This window comes from Chlorocebus sabaeus, chromosome 8 (genome assembly GCF_047675955.1).
Source record: "Chlorocebus sabaeus isolate Y175 chromosome 8, mChlSab1.0.hap1, whole genome shotgun sequence".
NCBI classification, from domain to species: Eukaryota; Metazoa; Chordata; class Mammalia; order Primates; family Cercopithecidae; genus Chlorocebus; species Chlorocebus sabaeus.
The window spans coordinates 124,061,580-124,086,895 of record NC_132911.1 but is presented as its reverse complement, the minus strand read 5'-3'; the positions used below and the strand labels follow the sequence as shown (position 1 = coordinate 124,086,895).

The 25,316-nt window shown below is 40.9% G+C and overlaps 1 protein-coding gene across 3 annotated transcripts in view; it reads right to left on the bottom strand.

Annotated features, from left to right (window-relative positions):
* Positions 1-25,316, bottom strand: part of COL14A1 (collagen type XIV alpha 1 chain) — a 251,894-nt gene that overhangs the window by 5,911 nt on the left and 220,667 nt on the right. For all 3 annotated transcript variants that reach the window (XM_008001445.3, XM_008001446.3, XM_008001447.3), the window contains exons 43-45: positions 21,427-21,462; positions 20,342-20,408; positions 17,227-17,415 (exon numbers count right to left, since the gene is read on the bottom strand). In XM_008001445.3, the coding sequence (XP_007999636.3) occupies positions 17,227-17,415; positions 20,342-20,408; positions 21,427-21,462 (292 nt within the window). The remainder of the gene's footprint in view (positions 1-17,226; positions 17,416-20,341; positions 20,409-21,426; positions 21,463-25,316) is intronic.

Below are 25,316 nucleotides of genomic sequence, written 5' to 3'. Positions count from 1 at the left end.
TGAAAATAATCACTTTTAACATCTTACTTTATAACTTCCAGAAAGAAAAGCGTTGATGTACGATTTGTTCTGGAAATCATTGGTAAAGACGACTCTGGTGAGGAACTAACAGGTTTTGGTTTTTGGATTTTACACTGCATATATAATGGTTGATCGTAACCTGCAGCTTTGGTATCTTTTGTGCTCCCAGTAATGATCTCTTGTAGTCAAGACATAGCCTGGCAGCTCTTTTAAAAAGCTCTTCTTCTTTATTCGGAGTCATCCAGGTTGGTCTACTCATTGCTAGAATTCCCAAACACCCAATCCTATTGCATGTCACCTTGATGGTGCTATCTGAGCTTACAAAAGACCAGTACCTCCATGACAGCCCAGGGTACTAACCACCATGCCTGTGACCTTCTGTTTAGGGCCTGGTTCTTCTCTTAGGAGCCCATAAGGAAAACAACAATTTCTCAAAAGTAAAAATACCATCTCATCTGAGTTTTAAAAGCACACGGCTAACTCTGACTCATCAATATTTAATGCTCAATTGCTAATCAAGTTGTTCAGACAGAAAACCACGCTGTGGAAGCCTCCTGGGTATTAGTTTAGTAGCTAATGAGAGTTTGTAGTTTTTAGCTGAGAGGTGCTACTTCACTTGTAAGTGCTTGTGCCCCAGTGTGCATCTGGGAATTTAGCCGAGAATCCTTCTTCTTCTGCTTGAACTGGAGTCACTTTGCCAACAGGGAACAAGTAATTTTGAAAGAACTAGAACATAATAAAATATACTGATGACTAACACCAGGCTGTTCCTGATTAAGAGCATGGTGACTCAGTGGCCTCTCACGACCTCACGGTGCAGGATCATCTTTAACAGGATGGCTCCTAATGCTTAACTCTCCACAAGAAGACATAGATCAGGGAGAAGAGGACATCTGGGGAAGTATTCTTGGGACTAATCCCCTGATAATAGTTTCCTGACTTGTTTTTTGCTCACTCATAAAGAAAGTACGAGGTAGAGAAGATTGGGAATAGAAAATCTGGTTGTTTTAATTTTCTCATTACACAGATAAAAATAAATGGAATCAGATATTATCTGTAACATATGTCGAGGTAAGAAGAGAGAAAGAGCCTCACAAAAACATTTTGAAAAAAAATTCCAGCCCTCGAAATGCCTTAGAAAAGGAAAAGGAAAATGCCTAAAGACACAATTATATATGAACAAGGAATTTTAGATTTTATTCTTTTTTTCTTTTTCCTTTTTTTTTTTTTGAGACAGAGTCTCACTCACTCTGTCACCCAGGCTGGAGTACAGTGGTGTAATCTCAGCTCACTGCAACCTCCGCCTCCTGGGTTCAGGCGATTCTCCTGCCTCAGCTTCCTGAGTGTCTAGGATTACAGGTGTGTGACACTATGCTTGGCAGATTTTTATATTTTTAGTAGAGACAAGGTTTCAGCATTTTGGCCAGGCTGGTCTCGAACTCCTGACCTCAAGTGATCCACCCACCTTAACCTTCTAAAGTGCTGGGATTACAGACATGAACCACCACGCCTGGCTGATTTTATTATTCTTCAAGGTATTATATTACAAACTACATTTAGGTGAATACATTCATATTTGTCCACATATCCACTTATGGTTCTCATACTGAAGGAACGTTCATGTCCATGACAACTGAACTTGGTTGTAGGCCATTTTTTGGAGTGAAGCAATCTTGTTAAAAATTAGTATTTAAGTACCTTAGATGAGGGTTGAGATCAAAGGCTAAGTGTAGAGACTTCAGATCTCTAAAAATAGATCTGGATATATTTTTGATAAGCCTTGTAGGACCTAATTAAAAGGAGGGAAATCAAATGTCCTAAAACATCAGCCTGTGACTATCCATGAGATGCCTGAGGACAGTGGAGCCTGGGTATAAAGTCATTTTTCACAGACAAAACCCAGTCATGGCCCATCACAGATCTCTTTTGCACAGACCCAAGGTGGGGCCACTTGGTGCTGAGATGGGGTCACCAGTGCTATGTGCCAGCGTCCCTTCCACAGAAACATCGAGACTCAGGAGACTCATGGGACTCCCAAATGCGAATTTCCTTCTTTTGAAATGCCCTTTACTTTGTCTGCCTCCATAACTTCTCCTCATTCTTTAAGACCCAACTCAAAACTTCTCTATAACCATAGTAGGCAGAACCATGACAGACTCAAGAGGGCAAGGAATATTTATCTTATTCCACGGCTATATCTCCAATGTGTCTTCCACATAATATATAACTCACAAATATTTGTTGAGTGAAGTAACAGATGAAAGAATGACTGAGTGAAGGAATTCTTTGCTTTCTTAGTAACTGTGCTCCTGTGGTACTGTGCATTCCACTGCATTACCTATTCTCATGCCCACATGGCCCCAAAACTATAGGACTCTTGACGGCTGGAGCCGTGCCTCACTTATCTCTCCAGCGTCAGTCCGTAGCCACTCTTAGATGGCCCAATAAATACTGGAAGACTAAATGAATTGAATGTCTAGACCAATACTCAACTTCCCATTATTATTATTTTAAACTTTATTTTACTTTTAAATTCTCGGCTACATGTGCAGCACGTGCAGGTTTGCTACACAAGTAACACATGTGCCATGGTGGTTTGCTGCACCTATCAACCCATCACGTAGGTTTTAAGCCCTGCACACATTGGTTACTTGTCCTGATGCTCTTCCTCCTCTTGCCCCTCCTCCCAACAGGTCCCAGTGTGTGTTGTTCCCCTCCCTGTGTCCCTGTGTTCTCACTGCTCCCACTTCTGAGTGAGAACATGCGGTGTTTGGTTTTCTGTTCCTGCGTTAGTTTGCTGAGGATGATGGCTTCCAGCTTCATCCATGTCCCTGCAAAGGGCATGATCTCATTCCTTTTTATGGTTGCATAGTGTTCCATGGTGTATATGTACCATATTTGCTTTAGCCTATCACTGACGGCCATTTGGGTTGGTTCCACGTCTTTGCTATTGTGAATAGTTCAGCTGCCCATTATAAGCAAGCATATCTTTGAAAAATCAACAGACAAAATTCCATAGGCTGAAGCTTCATTTTTACACACCTCGGTTATGTGAACACTGCTTTTTCTAACAAGTTGCTTGTGTGGTGGTGATATCAACTACTAGTGCCTTTTAGAGATGAATATAATTGGTTCCAGTTAAGTTTGAGGTACTGCAATTTTTTAAATGAGCACAGCTAATATAAATAAAGATCTAACTTCACAAAAATACGATTTAGCCAAGATTAAAATACCCTTAGTTTTCTGTAGAGCAACCAAAATAATATTTAGAATCATCAGAAAGAAGTCCCCTCCCTCCATCTCCTCCTCCTCCTCCTCTCTCTTTTCCTAATAGACTATCTTTTAGAGCAGTTTTGGGTTCACAGTAAAACCGAGTCAAAGACACAGAGATTTCTCATATACACCCTGCTCCCACAAATGTATAACCTCGCTCATTGTACAACATCCCCCATCAGGGTGGCACATTTCTCATATTCATTCATTCTTCAGAGTCTCATTAGAAACCATTTCAGGTTACCTGATTTTCCCTCACTGCTAACCTAATACTGACTTGCCAATATTTTCGTTTTCTGGCCCACAAAATCTGGGACTTGTTTGTTTTAGATCTTCCTTATATTCCAAGTGCCAGTCACACATTAAGCACTCAAGAAATATCTGTTAAAGCAATGGATGAATGAATGGAACACAAAATTTGATTGCAGACTTTGACAAATCAAAAATGTGCCTGAGAGCGTATCAGCACTGCCTACAAATGATCTCACTAGGTTTCGGATGCCAGCTGCTTCACATGAACAAACTCATGTTATTTCCACGAGAGCCACAAGGGCGGGCACTACTATAACCCTGAAGGAGAGCTGGATCCTGAGAGGGTAAGTCACTTGTCCTTAGGTAGGAAATAACAGAGCCAAAATCTCAACCCAGGCAGATTGGCGCAGAAGCCTCTGTGCTCAACCACGACACTCCCTGCCTCTCCATCCTAAGCTGGACCTGAAGGCTCTTTCTTGTCTTGCTTGCTATAGTGTGGCTTCCAAAACCTCCTGCCAAATGTGTCTGCACACTCTCTCTGGCCTCACGCTCAGCAGTCGGCCCCGTGTTTAGCGCCACGTTTCCTCAGCTGCTCTCCTCAATTTGTATACTTGCTGTCTGTCCTGAGCAAGATTTGGAGTTCACTTTAAGAGGATTTATCCTGCTCACACTGACATGTCCAGGGACTGGCCCTTGGTTGTCTGTTTCCTATTTTCTTTGGCCTTTTGTCCTCTGAGTTGGGAGATTTTATTCATCGTTATGGCCCCACTGACCACACCACACACTCCAGCCTGGAGTCTCTGTTGCTTCTGGAGCACAGTCACGCCTTCCTCATCCCCAGACATTCTAAGAAACTCCCAGGATTTATGCCCAGGAAGCTATGCAAGGCCTGGGGAATGCTTCCATTGTAATTGTACCAAAAAGTCACGGAGACTATAGATCAAGGCTTGCTGTGTTATGATACTGTCTGTTGCCTGGGATATGCTAGCGATGGATTGCAAGTGCAGTCTGTTCTTCGCTCAATGTTTGTGTGAATGCCTACTAAGTGTAAGGTACTGGACCTAGCACCTAGTTACAAGAAGGCAGATTAATTGGACTCAATTCAATAAGTACTGTATGCATTTTGTTAAGCTCTTCTATTTCTACATGTTTGGTCTGTAGGACCAGTACCAGTTTCTGGGGCTGCATGCTTTATGCTAAGATGGACAGGGATGGAAAACACCTAGTTGTTTTATATGTAAATGAGCCTTGCAAATGATTGCTAAAGGTCCCTCTTCCCATTGTCTTTTTCATGTAACAACTGGCCATCTACTGTGCCTTTATAATTCAGGGCTCAGCCAGGGAAATACAAACCACTCTAGATCCTTCAGACAGAGGAAATTTGGAATTTAACACAGAGACTTGATAACATGGATGATGGAAAAGCTTAGAAACCAAGCAAAGGTGTAACTTACAAATTGGCAACATGGAGCCACTATTACCCGTAGGAGAGTACAGACATTGAGAAAAAACAATGTGACTGGAGCCCAGAGCCCAGGGGCTTAGGGTAGGATCTAGAAACAGAGGGGGAGATTGTCCAGTAGAAGCAGGGGCGCAGAGGGATGGCGGCTACAACTGGAGTTGCAGAGGAGGCAGGGGTGGGGTTTGCCCTTCTTCGTACCCTCCAATCTTCCTCAATGCTTCCCATTGGGCTGACCTTGCCAAAGAGCAGAGGGTAAACGGGCCTGGACACACAGCACCTGAAGCTAAAGCCAGGAGAAGGCAAACAACACAAACTGCCTAGCCCAGTCCCAACATCAACCACTGGGAATCCAGAGTCAAAAGCACCCCTCCTGCAGGTAGCAGGTTGTCATGGAGTAGGAAACACAGACAAGTAACAAGTAGTTATAATGCAATGTGAAAACAGCTACAGCAGAATATGAGAGCACGGAACTGAGGGTCCTGTGGGGACTCCAGAAGGCTTTCCAATATGGCTGAGCCTGAAATGACATCTTGAAGAACAGGCATTATCTGCTAAAGAAGTGACAGATGGGCATGGTGGCAGATGAACCTGCATGTGCAAATGCTTGCAGGTTGGAGCCAACAGAACATGCCTGGGGGACCAGAAATGGTTTGGTATGGCTTTGGCAGTTTCAGGTTGTTTCACAGGCAATAGAACATAAGCTAGTCTAGTCCAGAGCACGACAAGCTTTGTGTGCCAGACTATGGAGAGACACTAACTTGTAAGGGCCACCTTCAGTACCTCCTACTTAATTTTATGTTCGGACTTTGTATTCTTTTTCTTCAAGAGGAACCCCAAGTCGTGAGCTTCAGGTTCCACAAAGCCTGGATCTGCTCCTTCTGGGTGATACAAGGCAATACACTGGTTAAGGCAGCCTGGAGTCCTGTAGAGCCTAGCTCTACCAGTAAACCCTGTGCTAGTTCCACAGAAAATCCAAAGGAAAACACGTTGAATCATTAACTGGGGGCACTCAATGGTCAAAGGAATCCACTAACCAAAGCAAGATCAAAGCAAAGGGGTTAGCACTTCAGGTCTTTCTATTAGTCTCTATCAGACAGGACAGTATAGGTAGAGGGTCCTTTGGTATTTTGCCCACAGACTCACCTAAATTTGGGCAGCGAGAGGGAGGAAGTGCAGTAGGAAGGAAAGAGGAGAAGTAGGAAGAGTGGAAGTTAAAAAGAGAAGGGTGGAGTGAGAGAGAAGAAGATGAGGTGCAAAGTTCATCAGTACACACTAGGCTAGTGTAGCCTGCAGGTTGACCATTTGTAACACAGGTGAGTGGCAGGAGAAAATGGGCATTCAATCAGGTATCAGGAATCTGGGCTTTTTGTTCACCCAGTGTTGCCACTGACACTATGACCTCACTGGTATATAAGAATGTCAGACCAAATGCCAATCTATCACTCTCTGCTACAAAATTTTGATTATTCCTTCTTAAGAGGAATAAAAATCAAATAAAATTTGATAATTCCTTCTATTATATTATTTCCACTATTGACTATTAAGAAAATTATAAATTATTCAAAATTAGTGGCAATAGGAGCCAATTTCTATAGCTTAAAGATGACTATTTCAGGTTCAGCTTGAACAGTCAACCAGTTGATGATATTTAAATTGGAGCTTGGTCTTCATTCCTTGCAGAACTGGAAAATGACACGATGCTCTCCACTCTTAGAAAAGGGAGCTGTGTCCAGGCATTGGGATGAGGTCAGGGTCTACAGAATGTAAAACAAAATGTGTTATGACCAACAGCCCTTCAAGATCAGCATGAAAGACCCATTACTATGTTCTCACTCATAAGTGGGAGTTGAACAATGTGAACACATGGAAACTGGGAGGGGAACATCACACACCGGGGGCTGTCAGGGGGTTGGGGAAAAGGGGACAGAGAGCATTAGGACAAATATCTAATGCATGGGGAGATTAAAATCTAGATGACGGGTCGATAGGTGCAGCAAACGATCATGGCACATGTATAGCTATGTAACAAACCTGCATGTTCAGCACGTGTATCCCAGAAGTTAAAGTTAAAAAAAAAAAAAAAAGAAAAAAGGACAAACACATCCAAAATCAAGGATACTCATCATGTTTTTCCAAACTAGCAAAGAAGTTCAGGAAAGTCAAACTACTTCGCCATATTTACGTAGTAATTGAATGCCAAAGTCAAATCTAGAACAATGAAAATGGAAAGGATTAATGAATATATCTTTTCTCTGCATATTTTCACCCTCCTCTAAAAATACATTTTGATAATTAACTTATTACAGTCATGGCTTTGAAAGCCATGTCAAAAAATTCACCAAAAACGGTTTATCACAGCTAATACAAACAACTTTAGTTTTATCATATAAACTACATTATATTTCCATGTTACTTATGTTCAAGGCTTGAAAATTTAGAAAATGACAAAATACATTCCTACATTTTTAAAAAAGGAGTTTCTTTCTCTCTCTCTCTCTCTTTTATTAGCTAGTATAACCAAATCTCCTTCTCAGAAAACTTGTCATGATTTTCTGGCTAAATTACACGACAACAACTTGAAAGGAAATGCTTACATTGTTCACGTGGCAGTAATCTGTCACCACGATGTCTCAGGATTGATGCACAATATCCACATGGGACTTTGTTTTTATCAGGGCTCAAGGGTGAATGAAGAATGGCAGTCAAAAAGCTAGCCAAGAGGTTATCAACACTATAAACTAGTTATGACTTATGAAATAACTATTGTATTTCATGTATTATGAGGAATAAAAGAAAAATGTACATTAAAATTTGTTTTCGGGGATAAGGTAGCCTCATTGTAAGAAAGGATGAACACAAAGAAATCATTAAAGGCCAAATCAAGAAAGTATACTCTATCCCTATTGAATGACACGTGTCACACACTAATTGCAGTAGGATTAATCAGTCACTGATTTATCAAATATTTGTTCAAACTGACTAATAGACTTTCCAATTAAAGTTTTAAAATGTTTTTATCTACAGAAACAATGATACTAGCTTCCATGGCAAAAACAAGACAAAACACTAGTTATAGCTTTTTATTACTGTAACAGTCATACTCTACTAATTATACAGCGTGGAAACATAATTTAATGCTAATTTTAATTTGTCAACGGCTTTTTTTTCTCTCATTCTTTGTGTTTGTTTTGAAAATGGATTTTGTTCTAATTACAATTAATTTCAGAAACAGGAACACAAAAGGTATTAGTAGCTTTCAAAAATATTTTTCCCAATAATTGCTACTGTTTTTAAAGGTGCTTACACCTGCATCTTGCGTTTTCCTCTGAAAACCTACATCTGTCATTTGGATGATTTAAAAATACAGGAGAGAAAAACAAACATAAATGGTGAAAACAGGCAGGGTAAGCCAACTCTTCACAAGAGCCCTTCATTATTCAGCATTGTAGACGTCATACTGCTTGGAAATCATTTCAGTGGATGAGAGCATCACCCTCTTTGCAATGCACAGCCAGAAGGCCTTGTTTTAATTTAGAAGAGTGTAATGGTTTAAACAGGCACTCACAAAATCTTTAAAATGCCTCCCTCCAAAGTGTGCAGCCCAATTCCTCTCTACTTGAGTGTGGGCCAGGCTTAGTGACTTCCTTCTAACAAATAGAATATGGTGAAAGTAAAAGCTTGGGCTTCTGAGACTAGATGCCAAAATTATAATGGGAACTCCTCTTTGCTCTCTCTCTTGGATCAGTGGCTCTGAGGAAAGCAGCCTCTATGCATTGAAAATGAATTCTCAACCATGCCCCCACGAAGAGCTCCGCAGCAAGGAAATGAATCCTCCTGCCAATCATCAGCCAGGGCCGGAGACTCCCGCCAACAGCCCTGTGAGGGCACCATCTTGGAAACAGATGCAACAGCTCCAGTCAAGCCTTCAGACGACTGGCTTCCTAAATGACATATTGACTGCAACTTTATGCAAGACTCGTAGCCAACAGCACCGACATAAAACTCACATCCCTGACCCACAAAAATGGACATTATATATATTTGTTGCTATTAAGCCACTAAGTTTTAAAGTAATTTGTTACACAGCAATAGATCACTAATACACAGAGTTTCTTTCTGCAGCCATGATCAATGTAAAGAGTCACTTTGTTATAAAAAAAAAAATCAATAAAAGATGATGCAAACAAGAAAATAAAGAGCATTCCTTGTCAATGCCTTAAGATGACTATACCTTTAGGAAAACACAATCCACTAAACCTTCAGAGAAACATCTTGTTCTGAAGGGCATTCAAATTGGACTTTACCAGATGAGTACTGGGTGGAAAAAAGAAGGAGAAAATTATCTTTATTCGTTTTTCAGGAAATGAGAGTCAGGGGATGGAGAATCAAAGAAGGAAGAAGGTAACATATATTTCAGCAGATTTTTTTTTTTTTTTTTTGGAGACAGAGTCTTGCTCTGTCACCTGGCTGGAGTGGCATGATCTCAGCTCACTGCAACCTCTACCTCCCAGATTCAAGCAATTCTCCTGCCTCAACCTCCCAAGTAGCTGGGATCACAGGCACAAGCTACCACACCCAGCTAATATTTGTATTTTTTTAAGTAGAGACAGGGTTTCACCATGTTGGCCAGGCTGGCTTCGAACTCCTAACCTTAAGCAATCTGCCCGCCTTGGCATCCCAAAGTGCTGGGATTACAGGTGTGAGCCACTGCTACTGGCCCATTTCAGCAATTTTTTTTTTTTTTTTTTTTTTGAGGAGTCTTGTTCTGTTGTCCAGGCTGGAGTGCAGTGGTGCAATCTCTATTCACTGCAACCTCCACCTCCTGGGTTCAAGCAGTTCTCTACTTCAGCCTCCCTACTAGCTGGGGTTACAGGCGTCCACCAGCATGCCCAGCTAATTTTCATATTTTTAGTAGAGATGGGGTTTCACCATCTTGGCCAGGTTGGTCTTAAACTCCCGACCTTGTGATCCACCTGCCTCGGCCTCCCAAAGTGCTGGGATTACAGGCGTGAGCCACCGTGCCCAGCCTATTTCAGCAAATTTTTAACAGCAATAAAAAGAAAGAACATATCTCATGCAACTGAATATCCACTGTAATACAAAACCATAGGGAAGACTTGAAAATATTTAAGTGCCATTTAGCAAATAATAACGAAAGCTCTACCAGCACTCGATCTTTAATCAAGATGATCTGTCCCACAGAGATAATTTTTCCAGGAATCAGCTAGGATACATGAGACATTAAGAAATTTCACAAAAATGATTTTTACCATTGCAGCATTTCTGGCTCAGAAGTGCTACGGTTTTACTCAGAAATGCGATGGTCTTTTTAACCACAGGAATATCCCACTTCTCTCTCCCAGTTTAAAATCAATCTGGAACTCAGTTTTCTCTATAGATGTCTGAGTCCTCTTGACTCACAGCTTAACCCGAGCATTAGGCAGACAGGTTTAGCTTTCGTGTGGGTGCACCATTTCCCTGCCATGCTGCCGTGTCTGAGTCTCTGAGAGGGAATGCTACCTACTCACGGTGCTCAAAGGAAGGCTGATTCCTTGTTTACTTTTGTTTTCCTGAGGGAGTTCTGTTTGCTATTGAGCACATGGGAAAAGGAGGACAAGATAATTTACATTTATTTGCATAATGCAATCATGTGTTTATTATCTTAGTAGGTCACCACTGTGAACACAACAGAGACAAATGCAGAGTGACTTAAGTCTTTATAATGGCGTCCTGAAGCAGAAATTGCAGAAAGTTTGCCTTGTTCTTAGGATAAGTTCAAATTCCTTACCCAGACCCACAAAATGTTGGTTGCATCCTGTGGCTTCCATCTACTCCTCCCTCCTCCTGAATTTTTACTATCCTTTTAACTCACCAAGCTGCAACTACACTATTCTTTTTTCTGTTATCCAAAGCAATGGAGCTTAGTAGGGGCAGTGCCATCCCTAGGAGACATTCTTGATACTTGTAGGGGAACTTCTGGTTGATGAAATGATTAGAGGTTGTTTTTACATTAAAATACATATTGGAATAAATTATTCGACTATAAATTACTTTCCTTTTAGTTCTCCTTTGTATTACACTAGAGAACATTGTAATTTCTCTATTTAGTGTTGTTTGTTTAATGATATGTGAAGATAGGTTATATTTAATATCTATGAATTTTATTTTGGAACAGTAAAAGAGGCATGAGAAATTATTTGTTGTGAAAGGGAGAGTCACTGCCTTAAAGGTTTCAAGCCCTTTCTCACCTCAGGACCTTTGCACACACTATTGCCTCCTCTGCTAGAATGCTCTTCCCCAACTCTCTTATTGCTATGGCAAGTTCCTACTAAAGTTCTAGGTCTCAGCAAAACATCACTGATCAAGTCGGTCTCTTTTTGTATGCCATATGTTATCCTGTACTTTTTCATAGCACTAATTACAACTGAAATTAAATGATTCATATATTATTTGCTTAATATTCATCTCCCACTAACAGTAAAGTGCCAGTCAGGAAATGTATACCCTGTTTACCACCATGTCATCAATGCCCAGCACAAGCTGGAAGTGTAGTAGATGCTCAGTAAGTACCACTGAATGAATGAACGGAGATTCAGAGATTAAGTTTTCAGCTTAAGTGGTCAAGATCACATAGCTAATTAAGTGGCGAAGCTAGCAAGCACAGGCATTCTGGAATCATACATATCTGGATCTGAATTCTAGACTCCTATTGTTCTGCCCTGTGACCTTGGACAATTAACAACCTAGCAGAGCCTCAGTTTCCTCACCTAACATGGAACTAATCCTGATCTCATAAGATTTTTATGAGCATCACATAACATGCTTAGTGACTGACACATAGTAGTTGCTTAATAAATGTCTACACCCGTTCTTCTCAAAGACCACAGTGACTGACATCTTCCTCTGCATTCTGAAACCATTTATATTCTATATAACTCATTTAGCATTTACCATCTCCCAGTCTGTGCCCTCAGCAATGTTTCAATTCCTTCCTTATCCAAACCAGGTCTTTCACTTCACCCAAATGAGGCAGTGTGTACAGCACTGAGCGCAACACTTGGCAGATGCAATTGGAGCCCAATAAGTAAAAACTATAAATAGTAGTATTATCTATCTGCCAAACTGAAAAACTTTACGTAAACCCTGCATTTAATATTTGCTGACTTACTGTATAAGATAAACCAGATATAAATTCCAGCCATCCAGCTATACAATCTAAAATGAAAATCTTTAGATGGTTAGGTTAGATAGATGATTAGATGATTTCTCTGATTCAAAAAATTTTGGAGGGATTATGGAAACTAAAGGAGTTGCATAAAGACTGAAATCAGGCTGGGCACGCTGGATCACGCCTGTAATCCCGGCACGTTGGGAGGCCAAGGCGGGGCAGGGGGTGGGAGCAGTTGAGGTTAGGAGTTCGAGACTAGCCTGGCCTACATGGTGAAACCCTGTCTCTACTAAAAATACAAAAATCAACCAGGCGTGGTGGTGCCTGCCTGTAGTCCCAGCTACCTGGGAAGCGGAGGCAGGAGAATTGCTTGAACCCAGGGGGCGGAGGTTGCAGTGAGCCGAGATCCGAGATCACACCTCTGCGATCCAGTCTAGGGGACAGAGCAAGACCCTGTCTCCAAGAAAGAAAGAAAAAAAAAAAAAGACTGAAATCAGGGTAATTTTCTAGTTCTTTGCAAGTAAATAAAGAAACTTAATTTTGTGAACTATAAACCAACAAACTTATTGTTGACTTGTTTAATATATGGCTCAAGACACCAGTGTAGAGAATGAACATTTAAATAAATTGAGTAAACAAAAACAGATGAATCATCTGGGAATGATATGCACAGAGCAGAAATAGAAAACGATCTGTAATTGAGGAAATCTGGTTTGGAATCACCCAAAATTGTGACTGGAGAGTAAGTTGAAGTCAGAACAGTGATTGACACATAGTAGTCAACCACTGGATTGTCCAGTCAAGCACTGGATTGCCATAGTTCAGTGATCAAAAGAGGAACCTCAGAGCTGGTCCTGTCTTCTGAATTTTGGGATAATGAGGAGCCAGGTTATACAGAACCATTTACATGACGACAGTACAGGGTTTAATGGGGAGAGGTAATCAACTAGCATCCCATGGAAAAATAGCTTTTCTTTGACATAAATTAACAGAGAAGAACAAGTGACAAGGAAAAACAGGTGAGAAATTGGGCTGCTTAATATAAAGCATGATGTTATGCAAATGAGGCCTTTTCAATGCTAGGTACCAATAATTAGACAAATCTAAGTGGGATTTCGAGCTTCAGATAGAAAGCCTGAACAACGTTAGCCAGAGCATCCCTTTGAATCCTTAAATTCTAAGAATTCTCTATTACAATCTGTGTAAGAGGATAGCTAAAAACTTCCACACAAACTTACAAAAAGGAGTTTAAGTTAAAGGAGACAAAGGGTTAATGAAGAGAGAGACAGACAATCAGATGAAGCAAAAGTGCAATCTTCTTTTAGATAATAAGAAAAGTCATGAAAACCCATGTACATTGCGAATATGAAAGGAAAATCCATAATTTTTCTTCTGCTCGCTAAAAATGCATATTCTTTGCCATTTCTCTGATAAAGATGGGGTTAATCGAAGACACTGTACGGGGATAGCGTTTTTCAAACTAAGGTAATGAAACCCAAGGTCTCTCCTCATTCTTTTAACAAAAGAAGAAAACAGGGAATAACAGGAAGGGTAAAAATAATTTCTTTTGTCCCAGTTATATATATTTGCATGCATGCATATGCATAAGCAATATTGCATCATGATGCCAAATGTGTTTTTTACTGTGTATCACATTTTTTTTTTTTGAGACGGAGTCTCGCTCTGTCGCCCAGGCTGGGGTGCAGTGGTGTGATCTCAGCTCACTGCAAGCTCCGCCTTCCGGGTTCACGCCATTCTCCTGCCACAGCCTCTCGAGTAGCCGGGACTACAGGCGCCCGCCACCATGCCCGGCTAATTTTTTGTATTTTTTAGTAGAGACGGGATTTCACCATGTTAGCCAGGATGGTCTCAATCTCCTGACCTTGTGATTCGCCCACCTCGGCCTCCCAAAGTGCTGGGATTACAGGCGTGAGCCACCGAATCCGGCCTCTGTGTATCACATTTTTAAAAGTTTGAAAAACTAGAATAGAAAAGTTAGAGCAGGCACTTCTGATGAAAAATTATCCAAACTGAATGGAGATGTGAATTTAAAAAAACCTTTTTTTTATTTCCATAGGTTATTGGGGAACAGGTGGTGTTTGGTTACGTAAGTTCTTTAGTGGTGATTTGTGAGATTTTGGTGCATCCATCACCCGAGCAGTATACACTATACCCTATTTGTAGTCTTTTATCCCTCATCCCCTGCCCACCCTTTCCCTCTAAGTCCCCAAAGCCCATTGTATCATTCTTATGCCTTTGCATCCTCATAGCTTAGCTCCCACTGATGAATGAGAACATATGATGTTTGGTTTTCCATTCCCGAGTCACTTCACTGAGAATACTAGTCTCCAATCTCATCCAGGTTACTGCAAATGTCATTAATTCATTCCTTTTTATGGCTGAGTAGTATTCCATCACATATATATATATACACACCACAGTTTCTTTATCCACTTGTTGACTAATGGGCATTTGGGCTGGTTCCACGTTTTTGCACTTGTGAATTGTGCCGCTATAAACATGCATATGCAAATATCTTTTTGGTATAATGACTTCTTTTCCCCTGGGTAGAGACCCAGTAGTGAATTTTTTTAGGAAGACTCCTATGAGGCTCATAGGAAGCCTAAGCAGAAAGTGAGCCTCATTTCAATTGTTCATGCCAGAACGCTCAACAGCCATATTCCTCATAATCTTGCTTGTGTAGTTTATTATGTGCTACATACACTGCCTGGTAATAGTACTTATTTTTACTCGTTACAATATTGTGTCCTTATAACATTATTTTATCAAGAATGATGATAATCATATTTTATACGGCAGAAAAAAAACAACAGTCTCTGGCTCTTATTTCAAGTCTTGATGTTGGCTGACTTTAAGCCTTTTTGGCCTTACCTCAATATCTTCATATGCTTCCTTTTATAGAAAATGAGAAAGAGAAAAGATAGCTGAAGACTTCAGTTTTTAAATTTTATTGTTTTGACTTAGTGGAAAGACAGACCTTTCCTCTCTTAATCTTTCCTGGATATTTGGATCCCAAGGCTAAGAACCAAACATCACTGCCTACCTTGCAGCAGCGAACCCCAGCTGCAGCTGAAATAACTTTGTCGGGTATGAAGAGCCCCTTGGATGCTGGCCTATAAGCCCTGACCTATAATAGTCCTCGCAAAATCACACCCTTCAAGTAGTGATCAGCTAAAATCACGTTTCCCCCATGCTCAAAGGGCATGTCTCACTTTCTGTCTTACTGTCATCTTTTATGCATTTGTGAAATATATGATTCTGCTTGTCTACTGTACTCTTTAGAATATACATCAATATGTATGTAAGAAAATTACATCATGGAAATTCATATTTCCAAAGGTCGTCTGGGCTGCCCTTTGAGAACGCTTGGGTGATTTTTTTGTGGTCTAATCATTCAAGTGCACTTGCAGAGCAGGACAGACTCGGTCTGGCAAGAACGGGACTAAGACTTCCAAAAAGAACAAAGACAACTTATGACTTGCTGGGAGTGACTCAGGTGCTGGCTCTGTGCTCACTGAGTCACAGTTTCTCCATTATTGACAGCATCAGAGGATGCCCTGCTGACAGAGGGGGCCACATTCCAGGCTGCCAGGTCTTTGGTGAGTTGTGAGGGAATGATGCCATTTTCTACATCTGCTGATTTTGTGCTCGGACACAGGGGGAAACTTTCAGAAAGAAAAATCAGAACTGGGTCACAATTAAAGCAACAGCTATCTAGTAAGTACCTATTAAGTGCAAAGCATTGTGCAAAGCAAGTCAGAACCAACACCTGCTCTCAACAACCTGGCTGTTCGCTAATGCCTGATGAGGGCTAAAACAGAAAGAAAAGACAGTAGGGCATCAGGTGTTCATGGGGGTGGAGATATTTGGGTTCTGGGGTGATAAATAACAATTTCATGCATAAGACAGCTGAGTGTTGAACTAAGAGTAAGATGTATGGAAGACAAAGGAAGGAAAGGACATTTCCAAAGAGGGAAAACAATGTGTACAAAAGTGCAGAGGCAGAAATACACAAGGCCTGTTGGCATGAGTCAGAATAAATATGAAATACTGTTTTTGTAATCTATATTTTAAATCAAATTTTATAAAAGGAATATATCTTACCCATCCCACAAAACTAATAAGGCTCACAGAGCAGACAGGTAAAAGTTAGTTTTTCCCCAGGTCTATGTTCTACAAAATGTATCTTAGAAAATACTCTGATCGGTTGTCTCTCTTTCCCATCACTTTCTTCATGGTTGATATGCAACCCTGACTTCCCACATCTCCTTTACCTGCTTCTGGAATGGAAGATCTTAGTCAACTATAGATTCAGTCAAAAGTCTTATTATTGTATTACACAATACTTCTAAGACCTGTAGATAGTGGAAGAAAAGGCTAAGGTAGAATCTCTACTTTAAGGAAACTTTAGTGGGAAAGACAAAACATTGGCCCATGAAACTACTAAATAAAATGTTGTCTGATATAATAGGAAGATGAGCCACAGACACTATTTTAATTTGAAGTTTAGAGCTGACATAGTCTATATAGGAACATGTGACCCATATGCTGATACAATTCATGACTCTTCTCAGGACTGCCACTTACTGTTGCCCAGTCTGGGCACTGCACAAATAAAGCACCAGCAAACCACCAGAGTGAGTTCTCTGCCTTGACATTGGTGTGACGCCATGTTTGGTCAGAGGGCGGCATCATTTTCTAATTCTTCAACTTGGAAGGGGCACTCTTTTTGACTTCATCCATCTAGAGGGGATATCTTTCTTTCATTAGCTCAAATCCTCTCAGAGGTGATTTGGGGGTTCTGACCTTCTTCTTTCATGTAATAGATATGGCTCTTGATAAACACTTGGCAGATTGCTCAATTTTCTCAGTCTCAGAGATAAATAAAAAAGAAACTGCAGAATAGATGGGGCAGAATTAATTTAAGTCAATTGTTTCAGACTTTCTCCTTGTATAATCACCACTAGAATGTTCTGCTTCCCTGCATCCAGCTCAGAGGAGTTCCTCTGAGAGAAGGGGCCCAGCTTACCTCGTTCTCCTGGGGTCCCTGGCACGCCTGCATTTCCGGGGAAGCCTGGTGTGCCTGGGGGTCCTTGTTCACCAGGGGCTCCAGGTGAGCCTGGTCTCCCAGGCTCCCCAGGAGGCCCTTGGACAGTCCGGATGGATGAGGAGTGGCTGGGAATCTGGTTGAGGATGGCAGTGTACCTGGCCATGTGACCTGAGGCATGAAGCATAAAGATAGCATTCAGTGAACTGTCACACAAGGAAAGAGAAGACCAGGGGTGTCATTCGTTAAGGCTCCAAACAATTCTGTTAGATACCCACCAAGGGAAAAATCACACCCCTTTGAAATATGTTGATTTCCAGCTTGACATTTTTTATGTTTTACTCTGGATGATATTAATGGTTGGACTGCTGTCAAGTGGCATCTCATGTGTTTGGAATTCTGCAGCTCACGTCAGCATCTCAATAAACATCATTGAGCAGAAGTTGTAAATTTCATCTTTACCCTCAACATTTATTTGACCCCTAGACCCTCACCCAGCTGCCATTTCTCTAGCAATTACTCCCCAAGTTATTTGTCTTTTCTACAACGCACAAAGCCTCCCCACCCTCTTGCTCACAAATCCCCAGACAAGTGCTCTGTCTCAACTCATCTCTTGGTCATCAAGTTTTTTTTAGGAACCTTTACTTGGGTCTCAATGGCAGAAACTCCCACTAGCTTTATATTTTTAAAAGATCTGGCACTCTCTCCCACATCCCTTAACTCAGTTATGTCTGGAAAATATACATACAGATATATGTTACTAATTACAAGTATAAAGTACTTGATATCATGATGTCTCATTTTTCCAACATCATTAGGAGATGAGATTTCCCAACATAAGTGAATTTTCTAGTTTACTATTATTTATCCATTTTGAAATATTTAAAACTAAATAAAAAATAGTAACCATTTCTTCAAGGAATTCACTCTAAAATACATTTAGTGCATTCTTTCCTTAAGCATTGGATTGTCACTGTAACTAGGGATCCCCTCCTGATGACTCAAGGCTATTAGCAGGCACATCCATTGCTGCCTGGGCAGGTGAGATATTTCCTCATTTGCTTTTTCAGCTTCTGCCTTTGACACAGGGTCTGTCCATTATCATTTTCCCAGCTGTCATCACTTTGGCCTTGAATAATTTCCCATGTAACTCTTCCCAGCATAATTCTGATCAACTGTGAACTAAAAACTAGAGAAGTGAGCTTGTGAGGAATTATTTGCTAACCGAAAAATCCAGTTCTGAGTGGCAGCTGAAGGAATACAGTAAGGAGCCCAGAGGAAACTGAAGTAGTGTTAGGGAAGATCGTTGAGGTGCCAGAAATACAGCCACTGAGTAGGTTGGGCCTGGCTTATCAAGTTGCATGCAACTTTTTTGATTTCCTTCTAGTATATTCACAGGCAGGGCTTTGCTATTTTATGGACTTGTTTAAGTTTTGCTACGTAACCAATCCCTTGCTGACTTCTACTTCCTAGAAGTCAGTCACAAGACTCTGAGAATTTGTAAGGAGAAAAAATTGATTTTGAACCCTTGATTTTTAGGGCACCCTTTAAATAATCAGATATTTACACATGATTTTTATTCTACAGTAGAATAAGACAGCAAGTATCGTGAGATCTTTCTTGTGTTGTAGTCAGTGAGTCATAGTAAGATTTAAGCCTTAAGTTTTCTGAAAATAATGATCTGCTCATTTACATTGTACACCTGAAATCAGAAATCTACAAAACAATTCAAGGTACAGGTTATTTACAATATGTCAGTACAAAATGATTAATGTTCAATTTCTCTTTTATAATGTCTTTTTAAAGATCCTATTTTGGCATTAAACTTAAACAGTTATATTTAACTGGTAAATTCTCTCTCACAGACACACACATCGTTTGGGCAATATAAGAGAAAATTAAAGAACGTTAAAATATAGGGAGCACGACTACTGTGTCTGAAGTTGGTAGCTTCATACGCTGTTTGCCCTGATGTTTTTGCCCTAATGAAAACTCTTCCAAGCCTATGCAGATCTCAACTCCATGCCTCCTCCAGGGTGAGATTTGGATTTATCTCAGAACTAAAGATGGAATTTTGGACTTAGCCAACAGAGCTTTCTTAGATATTTGCAGGGCTTCCTGGCCCAACTCCCAAACTTTCCTGAGTTAAAATGAATGTAACCCCAAGCCAATTAGCCACCTGGGGAATGTCAGCCCTGGAAGCCAGGGTGCTATTGGGTGGGAGGGCTGGACAGCAGAGCTAGGCGAGAGCTGGGTGGGGTTGAGAGAGATAGTTCACCTCTGCTTGGCCTCAGATATTCCTGGAACTGAACAAATTACGGCAAAGAGAAGGGCCCACGCTAGTAACCCTCTGATTAGATTACTGTGATAAAATATATAATCAGTGGGCAGAGGGGAAACGTGCAAAAGTGGTGGGTATCTAAGCAAATGGGCACTGAAATACAGTGCTATCAAAAAGCTCAAGAAAAATGAAGAAATGGGACAGGCATCATATCAAGTTTGTTCTGATGTAATTTTTGGCACAAAGTCCAAATACAATACCATGTCAAACGTCAGAGCAAGCCTGTCCATGTGTGTGTGTTTGTACTTTGGTAAACATCCTAAGAGGTAAATGAGAAGACCTTAGGCTAACCAGAAGATAATGGATGTGAAATGGATAAGAAGGAAATATTCATTTAAACCTTGCAAGTTAATAAAAATCAACACCATAAATTGTCTTTCTGAGGTAGCTTCTGAAGATGTAGTCTGGCAGCTTTCAAGTGCTGAACACTTGAGAAAAAATCCTACCCACCTGGAGAGACGAGAAAGGAATAGAAGATTTGATCTGGGCAGTCAAGTTAAATTTACGTGGGCAAACAGGCGGTTCTTGGACTGATGACACAAAGGAATTTGGCTTTTGTACCATCGATGTAGAGCTCTAGGGTAATCTGTGATGATCTTTTTGATGGGTCAGGGATGGTCATCTGTAAAGCTCATGTGTCTGCACCAAAACAATGCTTTGGAGTTTTCCATAGTGGTACGCTTACGGGAAAAGCAAACTCTCTTCTGGATGAGAGTTTGTTAAGGGGAACGACTTTCGTAACCATTATATACTTACTCTGGATGAGCTGTTCGCATACTTGACGTGCCACTGATCTCACCATGGCTTGAGACTGCAGGTCACCCTGGATGAAAAAAAAGCATACTCCTGACTCAGCTGTAAGCCCAGCCACATTACCAGGACTTCCAGGATGTGGATCTGACTTGCCCCATTGTTCCTATCAGGGATCTTTGGCTCCTAGCAACGGGTGGGTTTGACCACCACGGTGCATGCAGAGAAGGGGTAAGCAATTTGATATTCATGGTTCAAGGATCCTGGGAGTCCTTATTAGATTAACAAGCACAAATAAGTATTTCTAGTCCCATTTTCTAAAAAATTTAATAGTTTTGAAACAAACCCATATATATTTAATGCCTGATTTATAGCTCTTTAGAGCTTATAAAATACTGCACTTTCTTGAGCAGTGGCTCATTTAATACTAACAGCAACCCAGAGGAAAGATGTTAAACGCATTTTATAGCTGAATAGCATTAAACACGTGGCCCAAGATTTCATAGCGGTAATTGGATGAGCCCAAGGCCACTGCTGTTTCTGCTACAGCCAATGGCACAATTATATTAGCAGCTGCACAATTTCTGGAAGGAGAGAGACAACCCCTAAATCAAGCTGACTTCAGTTTTGGGGCCAGTTCTTTGATTCTATGCCTGCCATTGTCTTCCTGGGTGTGAACGTTGGAGCACCAAAAAGCTCAGGAGTGCCATGCTGCCACTTGTCACTTGCATAAAGTTTTTACTTTTCTGAAGCCTTTTCACATCTATTATACAATGTTCTCATCAAACCCACTTCGTAAATTATATGAGGGTGATTCTCTCCATTTTATCCTTAAAGAAATGAGCCCAAGTTCATTGACCTGGATGGTAGCAGATATGCAGCTAGAAACTAGCTCTCCTGACTCCCAGCCCACAGGGATTTTACCTCTGGAAAACGTGGTCACAGTCTAATGAATTGGGGAAAGGGAGAAACAGGGACTGATACAACAGCAATGAATAATAATGTTAGTAAGTGACGATCCTTTATCAGGCTTATGCAATGGAAGGGGTGCAACCAGTTGGGGCCAGAAAACAGAGCCACAGGATACTTACCCGCTCTCCTCGTTCCCCCTTTGCCCCAGGGACACCCTGTATGAATGGAAAGTTGCCAAGTTACTTATGATATTTCACTTAGTTAAGAGTGATCGTCATGCATCTTTTCTTATTTTATTAAGACATTTTTCTTAGCACCAGTAATTCTGCAGCAAAAATCATTACACAACAACAGAAAATAGACAGCAACCAGTAAGCACAACAAACATAACAGCTGTTAATCATTCTACCCCTTCGGCTTTTTTACGCAGAGACATGGTATATTTTGGCCACAAAATTTGAATCATGCAGCAATAATACTGCTTCGTAACACATATTTTCACCGAGTAGGTCCTTCGCACCTTTCCACCCTAAATGCCACTCTACGTACTGTACTCAGTATACTGAGGATCCTTCATAATTTATTTCACAAATCTCTGCTGAATAGTTAAATTGTTTCAGTTTTTAAAGGAATATCTCCAAAAGGATAGAAAAGACTGCCTCTCAATTTAGGAGTTCAAGTCAGAGATGAGATTAGTGAAATCCCACAGCTTCACTCTGATTTCTGTGCAGCACGATGCCGCACAATTCTCCCTAAATCTCCCCAATATGGGTGCTCACATTTATGTGAATTCTCAATTGATTTGTTATTTTCTTATGTGGCTTAGCTACTCTTTGGCCCATAAGAAACCTTGCCGTTATTAAAACGCATCTACTTTAAAAATGGCATTTTCAGGGTTTCTCCAATGAAATTATACATCTAATGAAAAACATGTGTCTTCAGAAGGATTTCATATTTTTGTTTAAACTCTGAGGCAATGTTCATTGAACAACATTTTTATAGTCTCAACTGAAAGGAGAGTGAATGGAATTTATTAATGGAATTTGCCACGTTGTCAGACTGTTTCCAGTTGTTATTTCAAACTGGTCCCAAGTCAAACTCGGTATCTTCTTCAAAATCCGTAGTCAGTGAACCGTTACCCAAATTCAGACTTCTGGTTTCATCCCATGGTGTGCAGGTAAACTGGCTTCCCAGAAAAAGAAAATGCCCTGACTTACAGTGTTTGCTGATTTTGGAGGTTTAGTGTTTCTATCACAGCTGATTTCAAGCTACAAATGTTCTGTCACTGAAGATGGAATTGGAAAGGGAAGAGAAATGCATGATTGACTCTCCTGTGCAGATATTTAAGCAGCCCACCCTGGTTCTATCTTTTCTCCTCTCCTCCCTTGCCCTGTCACGTCTATTCAATACACACACACACACACACACACACACTCTCACAAACATACACCACATACACATACCCACACACTTTTTTTTTTTTTTTTTAGATGCAGTCTCCCTCTGTCTCCCAGACTGGAGTGCAGTGGCACGATCTCGGCTCACTGCAACTTCTGGCTCCTGAGTTCAAGCGATTCTCTTGCCCCAGCCTCCTGAGTAACTGAGACTACAGGCGCACACCACCACATCTGGCTAATTTTTGTATTTTTAGTAGAGACGGGGTTTCATCATGGTGGCCAGGCTGGTTTCAAACTCTTGACTTCAAGTGATCTGCCCACTTCAGCCTCCCAAAGTGCTGGGATTACAGGAGTGAGCCACCACGTCTGGCCAACACATTTTTTTTTAACATAACGTTAGAATCTTAGTGTTGGGTATATGGGTGTAGTGTTTACTCAAAATTCTTTCAATCTTGTGTGTGTTTAAAATTTTTTTATGCTAATACTTTGGAAAGAATGTAGGACATTGGACCTGCAAGCCGGGTTAACTCTCTGAGTTTCTTTGTAAGATGAGGCCACTAAATGAAGTGATCTCTGGGGTCCCTTATCAGTCTAACATGCTGTTCTCTCATGATGCAGTCATTAGGCAGAAGCAGGGAGCACAAGAAACAGAAATTGATGAAAAATACAAAGTCTGGGCTTCCAAGGGAAGGATTCCAACCTCTACAGAGAAAGAAGATCCTCACAATGTGTGACCTTTATGTGAGTTCCATGAGGCAGTCTGTGTCCAGCTTGTAGACTTCTGTATCCCCGGGTCCCAGGATGGTGCATGGGAGTGGCAAATTTTCAAAAATCATGTGTTAACTGAATGAGTGAATGGATGGCTGAATTTCACTTCAAGTTTGAATGGCAAGCCAATTTGTGCTTCATTTCAACTACTCTGATTGTAAAAAAGAAAGAAGATGGCCAGGCACAGTGGCTCACGCCTGTAATCCCAGCACTTTGGGAGGATTGCAGAGGCCTTGATCACAATGCAGGTGGACCATGAGGTCAGGAGTTCAAGACCAGCCTGACAAATATGGTGAAACCCCGTCTCTATCAAAAATACAAAAATTAGCTGGGCGTGGTGGCACATGCCTGTGGTGGCACATGCCTGTAGTCCCAGCTGCTTGGGAAGCTGAGGCACGAGAATTGCTTTAACCTGGAAGGCATTCCATTATAAAATTTTTTTGCAAAAGTAAGATTTGCATAGCACATTCCTGCCCTAGCCCAAATTCTTTTTGGAAGTAAATGTACTGACTGTGCCTTCTTCCCTCATTTCTTAGTTTTCAAAAATGGACAGATCTCTAAAGAGATCTGTGTGTGATGTTCCCTTTCCTGTGTCCAAGTGTTCTCATTGTTCAGTTCCCACCTATGAGTGAGAACATGCGGTGTTTGGTTTTTCATCCTTGTAATAGTTTGCTGAGAATGATGGTCTCCAGCTTCATCCATGTCCCTACAAAGGACATGAACTCATCCTTTTTTATGGCTGCATAGTATTCCATGGCGAATATGTGCCACATTTTCTTAATCCAGTCTATCATTGATGGACATTTGGGTTGGTTCCAAGTCTTGGCTATTGTGAATAGTGCCACAATAAACATACGTGTGTACGTGTCTTTATAGCAGCATGATTTATAATCCTTTGGGTATATGCCCACTAATGGGATGACTGGGTCAAATAGTATTTCTAGTTCTAGATCCTTGAGGAATTGCCACACTGTCTTCCACAATGGTTAAACTAGTTTACAGTCCCACCAACAGTGTAAAAGCGTTCCTATTTCTCCACATCCTCTCCAGCAGCTGTTGTTTCCTGACTTGTTAATGATCACCACTCTAATTGGTGTGAGATGGTATCTCATTGTGGTTTTGATTTGCATTTCTCTGGTGGCCAGTGATGATGAGCATTTTTTCATGTGTCTGTTGGCTGCATAAATGTCTTCTTTTGAGAAGTATCTGTTCATATCCTTTGCCTACTTTTTGATGGGGTTGTTTGTTTTCTTGTGAATTTGTTTGAGTTCTTTGGAGATTCTGGATATTAGCCCTTTGTCAGATGAGTAGATTGCAAAAATTTTCTCCCATTCTGTAGGTTGCCTGCTCACTCTGATGGTAGTTTCTTTTGCTGTGCAGAAGCTCTTTAGTTTAATTAGATCCCATTTGTCAATGTTGACTTTCGTTGCCATTGCTTTTTGTGTTTTAGACATGAAGTCCTTGCCCATGCCTATGTCCTGAATGGTATTGCCTAAGTTTTCTTCTAGGGCTTTTATGGTTTTAGGTCTAACACTTAAGTCTTTAATCCATCTTGAATTAATTTTTGTATAAGGTGTAAGGAAGGGATCCAGTTTCAGCTTTCTACATCTGGCTAGCCAGTTTTCCCAGCACCATTTATTAAATAGGGAATCCTTTCACCATTTCTTGTTTTTGTCAGGTTTGTCAAAGATCATACGGTTGTAGATGTGTGGTATTATTTCTGAGGGCTCTGTTCTGTTCCATTGGTCTATATCTCTGTTTTGGTACTAGTACCATGCTGTTTCGGTTACCGTAGCCTTGTAGTATAGTTTGAAGTCAGGTAGCGTGACGCCTCCAGCTTTGTTCTTTTGGCTTAGGATTGTCTTGGCAATGTGGGCTCTTTTTTGGTTCCATATGAAATTTAA